This window comes from Diadema antillarum, unplaced genomic scaffold, assembly GCF_040938485.1.
Source record: "Diadema antillarum isolate AM-2024a unplaced genomic scaffold, OU_Dant_1.0 seq00000063_RagTag, whole genome shotgun sequence".
In the NCBI taxonomy this organism is placed as follows: domain Eukaryota; kingdom Metazoa; phylum Echinodermata; class Echinoidea; order Diadematoida; family Diadematidae; genus Diadema; species Diadema antillarum.
Window position 1 is genome coordinate 717,237 of NW_027271166.1, and position 8,189 is coordinate 725,425.

Sequence of the window (8,189 nt, forward strand, 5' to 3'; positions counted from 1 at the left end):
TGCATGCACTCTCAACTACTGAACTAGTTTCCAGTGACAGTGTTGGCAGCCCTGCCCTTGGGCCTTGCCCTTGGCCTTGGTGTATTAATGACACTTTTATCTATTCCATGTATAGAGCCTAGAAGGCTAACATTAACAATGCTAGAGGAATAGGATCACAATAAATAGATTAATTTATTATGGCTTTTGAGGCAAAATACTCACTGGCAAGAAGCAAAATTTGAGCTCTGTACGTCTCGGGTTCCTCGTCTACATCCATCATCTCAGTCCCACTTTCAGTTTCCGGCACCCACGGCACAAGATACATTTTTGATTCGTGGTGTGTTGTTTCGTCGAATTTGACTATGTCCTCAGTTCTTACTATTGCTTGGGCATGGTCATCTCGAAAACGCACATAGGCGTAGGAAAACTTGGGACGTGCAATTGACATTGTAGCATACACGTTCGAAAGAAGTTAGGCTTCGAATAATCCCGATGCACAATGACTGAATTAATGACAATAAACGTAACGATAGCTCTGCACGAGACGAGTGATCCGGTGGGTCTGTGATAAGCGCGCGATTCCAGAGAGTGCAACGTAGGTAATATACTACGAGTATCCCGCCCGCTGCCTCTGCTGGCGCTGGTTGGTCAGTCCTCGCAATTTGATCCGGCCCGCCAACGGCTGATTACTCGCGACGTCATGTTGCCTTTCTTTTCTTTTTTCATATGGAGCCTTGTGGATAGTTAAAAAATAAATATTTTGTAATATTTTTTAATAAATAAATATTTTCAATTTTAATGTTGTCAAACGGAGGGATTTTAAACCAACGTTTGTTTTTTTATTTTTGCATTGCTATTTTAAAATCATTATTCTGCCATTTGGCAACTTCCGGCTGCCACCAATTAACGCATATTTTATAACGTAGAAACAAGTTCAAATATATACCTCCACAATAAAGTGATAGATTTCATATTAAAAAAATTAAAAAATGAAGGAAAAAATTATTATTATGTGGTGCTTATTATTTTTTTAATATTTAATTACCACAGACTGTGTATATTATTACAAGCACACATACGCAGTAAGTTAGCTGCATGTTAATACTGTTGCGAAGACTACAATACTCGTACTATAACGTTAGGTCTACGTGTGATCCCGTGAACGTTGGCGGTCGGCGGTGAGTGAATGTTGAAGGCTTTAGTTTCGGCTTTGGCATAAATTTACTCTAGAAAATTGAACGACTGTTGAAGTTCTAGAATCCTGCGACAACGGCAGCTCATGATGAATGAGAAGGTTGAAAGAAAACGACTGAAAGTCTACCTGGAACCAAACAGCAATGCCACTGTTCCACCAGTTACTCAATGGAGACGTAAACGAAGACGAGCGAGACGGTTTGATGACCAACGGCAACAACAAAGTGAAGCAGGTGGCAATGACAATGTGAATGTCAATCGCAATAATGGTCGGCATTTCCAAGAGGCAGGTCCGACTACAAGTCATTCCAGTTTGCCGGAAATGCAAGTAGATCTACAAGGTTTGTTGATCATAAAGACAAAGTAAAATTCATAGATCTAGGCCAGCCTAGATCCTAGGTAGACTAAACTGTAACATGTTAGGTAGGTTATTGTTAGTTCTAAGTTAAACGCTAACGTTAGACCGTTACTATTTAATACAATAGTAAAATTTAGATTTAGTGTCTAGCGTTACTGTAGACAACTGTATGGGCTGGGGCTGGTCGCACTTAACTCGCAGTTACAAATGTTGTAACTAATGTTAAACTTATTGTTGCAGTTGCATGACGTTATCGTTAGTTTTAACGTTTATTGTATAAAGTATAATAAACCTTCACTAAAGCAAGCTACCCACATTCTTTTTTTTTTTTTTTTAAGATTGATGTATGACCAAGCGTTGTGTGTCCGGACAGGTTGTGGGACCGGACGCGTATTGTAAGTGCGTGTAGGTGCGTCTGGAATGAAAATGACGCAGTGAAAGTCTCACAAGATGTTACGAGTTATTTATACTCTATCTATACACACATCAGGATGTTCGATCGAATGTTCATTTGCGTCGATCGTACAGCAAGAATGTAAACACTGAGCACGCTCGCTCCCCATATATTTCCCATACAAAATCACCGCGTGCATAAACAATTCTTACATGGGGTCACTTTGAAGGGGAAAATCAACGATTAAGCAGGTTAATTCTCACGCCATTTTCAGAATATGTTGTCTAGATCTAGTATATGAGGAGTCCATATCAAGTCTGGGGTAAAGAAAGTTGCATATTTTATGTAAAATAGGTAAGTTTTACATGCCTTTAGTTTGGTAAGGCATTTGTCCTAAATAGAATGTTAGGCTTGTAGCATGATTTGACTTCAACTTTGATTTGTTTTTTACATGGGTTTGTGTCTTTGTTTGTTTTTTGTTTTTTCCGATATGTAGATCAGGAGCCTTCAGTGGACTCTCCGACTTGGTCTCCCCCAACTGACTCCAGTGGCGATGATACCCATGCTGAAATTGTTGCTGGTAATGGTAGAGATCCTCCACAGCTTACTGCAACGCAAGTGGATCCAAGTTTTAGCAGTGGTTTCATTGTAGATGAAGGTAATTATAAAGCTGTTGGAGTGTTTCCAAATACAGTCCACATCACATAAATTAACCTCGAATCAGTGGTTTCTTTCGTGTACAGAAACTTTCGGGTTTCCATTGGTGCCGAGTTTTTCGCGTGTGTTTAAATTCGTGGTCGGTAATGATAGTGTTGTAACAAGCGACAAGTTAGAAACATTTTCGTATGATATTAAATTCGCAGTTCAACCCCAATGCGCGAAAAGCGAGAAAATTAAACAACCGTGAAAGAAACCACTTTTACAGTATGTGACGTGAGTTTCATAGGAGGGGATGCATGAGGAAAAATCAGGACTTTTATTTTGCCTGCAAGTTAAGCGATATTTGGCTAGTTCAACATCAAGATATGCGAGGTTGACTGGAAACTTGAAGGGCTTCAAGTTATTTTAAATGTTGAAAATGTGATTGGATGGCTTTTATTTCACAAGAAAAAACCTCCACAGCGGTAATACGCAAGTTACTCAAAGTGTCTTTATTAGCCACAAACCACTCTCTCCTAATTCTTTTTTGTCTGGTTCAATGATCTTCATATTTACTCTATTTTTTCTTGGCTGGCTGTGGGAAACAGACCTCTTTGATGAAGTGTGTATATTTTTATTATATTTTCCCTTGAATATGTAGATAGCATCTCGGAAGCGGAGCAACAGCAAACAGTGGACTTGCCTCCTTTGTCTCCTTCAACTGATTTTGCTGGTGATGATGATACAGATGCTGAAATTGTAGCTGGTAGAGATTCTCCAAGGTTTACCAGGGTGCGGGTGGATCCAAGATTGGAGAGTGATCCCGATGAAGATGAAGGTAGATATAAATTGTGTTACTTGCCCCCAAAGCAACCTTAAAGTTTGCATAGGATATTACCAATGTTGAAAAAGGTAGTGGCTCATCCACCCATGGGCAATGCTATTGCTCCTAGTGGCTGCAAGTCTCGTGTTTTTTGGTTTTGGTTTATTTGGTTTTGTGCACTACCTGTCATTGTCATGAGTGTCAGTATAATTTGTATGATGCCTACAATCAGGGTAATACGAAAAATAAAAGTGTTCGCCTGATCCATCACATCTCTGTATGAGGCCCATATCTTTGAACAGTTTGCACTACAAAAAGTGTGTTGTTTGATAATGAGGAATTATATCTGTTGACTTTGTATAATTTCTTGGTATGGTTAATACAAATGTTTCTGCTGTGAATTATCTAAAGAGGCAGCATTTGAATTTGATTTATAAACTAAGTCCATAGAAAAGCCAAAACATGTATGTATTAATATGGTCCTGTACTGTTAGGAGATATTTCAGTAACTGGAATAGACTCTGATTCATAATTGATGGTGGGATTGCAACATGATGAAGATTTGTATTGTGAGTTGTTTAATTTTTCTTTCATATGAAGATCAACTCCAGGAAGCAGAGCAGGAGCTAAGAGTGGGCTCTCCGACTTGGTCTCCCTCAACTGACTCCAGTGGAAATGATACTGATGCTGAAATTGGAGCTGACAGAGAAGATCAAAACAGAAATGGTCCAGACAATCGTGTTAATTCATCTGATGATGAGACTGAGGAGGAGGAGGAGGAGGAGGACGACGACGGTGATCATGCCAATTTTGATGAGACACTGAATAGTCCTTTGTTTGAAGGTTCAGATATTTCCAAAGCTGAAGCATTGTTAATGGTGTTATCGTTTGTGATGAGGCATTGTCTGTCAGATGCTGCTGTGAGTCATCTGTTTGAGCTCTTGAATGTTCTTATTGGCAAATTCATCTTCAAGTCAACAAAATCTATTCTCAGACATATTTTTTGTAACAATATTTTCAAACTTGGCTTTCACTTCTACTGCCTTTCTTGCTTTAGTTTTGTAAGATCATTCAATTCTGTAAGTGATGAGAACATATCCTGTCCACAATGTAATACTGCATGTGTTGTTTCAGATCTCAGTCAAAGTAATTTTTTTGTGACAGCTAACTTAGCTTCTCAGGTTAAATCTCTCTTTGAGAGGGCAGATATATCACCACACCTGACATACCGAGATACTCGCCACAAACAACATGAAGCCAATATTGAAGATATTTTTGATGGAGAAATATATAAGAGGATGAGAGCAGATGGTGAGATTTTGGGCAATGATTGTAATTTTTCTTACATGTTTAATTCTGATGGCATGCCAGTTTTTAAGTCATCAAAGTACTCACTGTGGCCAATTTATATAATGATCAATGAATTGCCGCCAAAACTCAGGTTTGATAACTTGATACTTGCAGGTGTATGGTTTGGGAAAGTTGAACCCAAAATGGAAGTGTTTTTGGAAAAATTTACCACTGAGGCAAATAAATTATCAGAAGATGGAGTGTACTGGAAAAGGGGCGATGAACTTATCCACAGTAAATTGTTCGGACTTTGTTGCTGTGCAGATGCACCTGCAAGATCTGCAATGCAGAATTCAATTAGGTTCAATGGGTATAGTGGTTGTGGGTTATGTTACCACCCTGGTAAGCTAGTGGATAGAGTGGTCAAATATCCAGTGGATGTTTGTGATTACTCTGACAGAACAGATGACGAAATGTTAAATGATATGATGCAGTCGTTTCAAGAAAAGCACACTGTAAGGGGGGTAAAGGGCCCAAGTGCACTCATTAATCTTCTTCATTTTCCGATATGTTGGGGATTTCCCCCCGACTTCATGCATTGTTTGCTACTGGGAGTTGCCAGACAGCTTTCGGAACTTTGGTTTTCATCAGAAGCTGTCAACCAATTTTACATAGGTTCTCAAAGGTTGATGTCAATAATCAATGGCAGAATGAAAGCTATTAAGCCCCCCAGTGTGGTTGTAAGAGCACCAAGACCAGTTTCTGAGAGAAAATACTGGAAAGCTTCAGAATGGTACACTTGGCTGATTTTCTACAGTGTACCATGTTTGAAGGGTATTTTACCAACACTGTATTGGGAACATCTTATCATTCTTGTTGAGGCTTCTTACCTCCTTCTACAAAAGTCGGTGTCGATGTCGGATATAGAAAGAAGTGATATGCTCATGTTTCACTTTGTTTGTCGGTGTCAATTACTCTACGGATCAAGTGCAATGACTTTCAACGTCCACTCCCTTACCCATTTATCAAAGTGTGTACGATTGTGGGGCCCACTTTGGACACATTCATGTTTTTCGTTTGAGGCTGCAAACTGGCGTATCAAACGACAACTCCAAGGAAACCGTGGTGTCATCATGCAGGTTGTGAAAAAATTCCTAACATTACAAATGTTGCCATTATTCATTGAACATGAATACATTTCACCCCGGGTGAAGGCTTTCACAAGAAAGATACTAAACAGTAAGAGGAAAGGAATAGTTGGAGTACATGGTGTGGACATTCTGGGATCTGGCTGCTCTCGATATTGTACAGCTCAAGAGAGAGATGCTCTTTTAGCTGTAGGTTATATGATAGATGAGGATACTTCGGTTCTTGTTTACACCAGACTAAGAAAAAATGGCATGTTGTTTTGTACTGCAGGTTACAGGACCGGGACAATGACTCGAAATAACAGACTTGTGGCGTTCGCGGATGATAAAGTAGGTGACCTACTTAGTGTCTTCCTCCTTAATGACCAGTGTGTTATGATTGTAAAGTGGTTAGTTCTGGAAGAGGAAGTAGCATTTGCTGATGATGAGGCGAATTCTAAATTGTCACATCTTAAGGTCTGTACAGGATATGGTGATGTAAGTGCAGTGCATGCTGAAGAGGCAGTAGGTAATTGTGTGTCAATGAATGTAGATGGTGTCCAGTACATTGGGTTCTTTCCAAACTATGTGGCCCTGAACTAAACTCTGTTCATGCAGAATAAGAATGGAAAATTATGTCTAAATACCACAGGATATAATTATATTAATGTACATGTATTTGTAAAGCGTGTAATAATTCTGTGTACCTAGAATGTACTTGTCATGGTTGTAAGATCATTGAAACAGATTTTATCAGAAGTAAATTGTTATATTGATGGCTGCTTCCTATTTAATGGGTTTATAGGATGATATAAGACTTGTGCGTAAATAGTAAGTGGTTCTCCAGCTTTGCAATGCAATTGAACATATAACGACTCGTGTTGATGGGGATATTTTTTCAGAGTTTTGCTTTGAGTAAAATTAATAATTGTTAGCAGACAGGTAAAGTCTTTTATCTCTCGTCCAGATATGTGAAATGTATGTAGTGTACATCATTCATTTGATATCATGTCATGTAGTTGTACCTATTCTCTGAAAGTACTATCAACCCTAATACAGTATCATTTTGATGGAATTTTTTGTCTTTGCAAATGATCGATGTAACATCTACTCTCGCAGCATATGGAGCGTGAAAGCAGAATAATTGCTTACATTTTTTATTTCATTTTATTATTACTTTTTTTGAATTTATTTATGTATTTATATTTTCTATTTCCTTTTTGAGACTAATGCAACAGTTATTGACTGCTAGAAAATGCAAGTACCGTGGTACTTGGATGTTAGGATGGCATCCCCCGGTTGAATACGCAATCCACCCACTCAAAAAGAAATGTTTGCAAAACTGTTTTTTTCTGCTTGTTTTTATTCACTTCCTTTTTTCATAATGTGTTCTAACAGCGCTTGCTTTCTTTCAAACCCGTTTCTTTTGAGATACAAGTTGTGGTTTCAATATTTTGTCCCCACAACATGAACAGGAATATTCTGGTTGCAGCACATATGATTCGATGCTGTGTAAACAGACTTCTTGGTATTTGAAATCAGTATGTTTTGATACTAGAATGTATGTAAAGTGCTCTGTGCAACTACCAAGCATCATCTTTTTATTAAGTTGTCTCCCGATAAAAACAAAATGTTAACAATTACCCTTCCTGTAAGTGCATCTCTGTAAAAGGAATGTGATTTACAGAGCTGCCAGTCTCCCTGATTCTGAAGGAGTCTCCCTGAAAATGTCAAAATCTGTTCATGTCTAGATAAAAAGATATTAAAATCTCCCTGATTTGAGAATTATTTTCACCCATTGAAATGCATGTAACACACACAGATATCTCCCTGATTGCCGTGTGGAATCTCCCTGATTTGGATTTGGGAATGTTGGTAGACCTGGATTAAGTGTAAACTAGTACAAAATGTAAGACTTGTAAAATGACAAAGCTAGGTTACAAACCACCAACTTTGTGATATACTGTACATGTACATCACATATACATGTACATGCAAATGTCAAGATATAAATAAAAGACATGATTAATGATAATCAACCTAATTTGCAAATTTCTCATTTATTTGTTTGATCTAGCCCTCTTCTATTAACCAGTAGACTCTACTGGGTTCTATTAGTCTGTACTGTTTTGACTTGCTAAATTCTATGAAACTCTTCAAACCAGTAGAATCCACCAGTACCTGTTGGTTTCTACTGGTTTAACTTGTTTAGTTTTCCATGTTACAAAGGGACTGGATATACATTTGTACTGGTTTCTACTGGTTTGACTTGATAACTTTTAAAATGTACCCCATTTCAAACCAGTAGAATTTTCAGGTTCCTGTTGGTTCCTACTGGTCTTACTTTGTTTTTACAATCATCTTTAAACCAGTAGGCTGTAC

General features: G+C 38.2%; 1 protein-coding gene across 1 annotated transcript; it reads left to right on the forward strand.

The window, feature by feature from the left end:
- Nucleotides 1-1,264: 1,264 nt before the first annotated feature.
- On the forward strand, nt 1,265-6,410 carry LOC139725857 (uncharacterized). The gene is made up of 4 exons (XM_071636936.1): nt 1,265-1,517; nt 2,425-2,586; nt 3,229-3,405; nt 3,991-6,410. Exons 1-4 carry the CDS (start codon nt 1,265-1,267, stop codon nt 6,408-6,410), a joined length of 3,012 nt encoding a protein of 1,003 aa, XP_071493037.1.
- The last annotated feature ends 1,779 nt before the right edge of the window (nt 6,411-8,189 follow it).

Bases quoted from the DNA above. Each gene is read 5' to 3' on its own strand.
- LOC139725857 (XM_071636936.1), top strand. From the start codon at position 1,265: ATGAATGAGAAGGTTGAAAGAAAACGACTGAAAGTCTACCTGGAACCA. The intron at 2,587-3,228 runs GTAATTATAAAG...TTGAATATGTAG, and splicing joins TGGTTTCATTGTAGATGAAG to ATAGCATCTCGGAAGCGGAG. The intron at 3,406-3,990 runs GTAGATATAAAT...TTTCATATGAAG, and splicing joins TGATCCCGATGAAGATGAAG to ATCAACTCCAGGAAGCAGAG.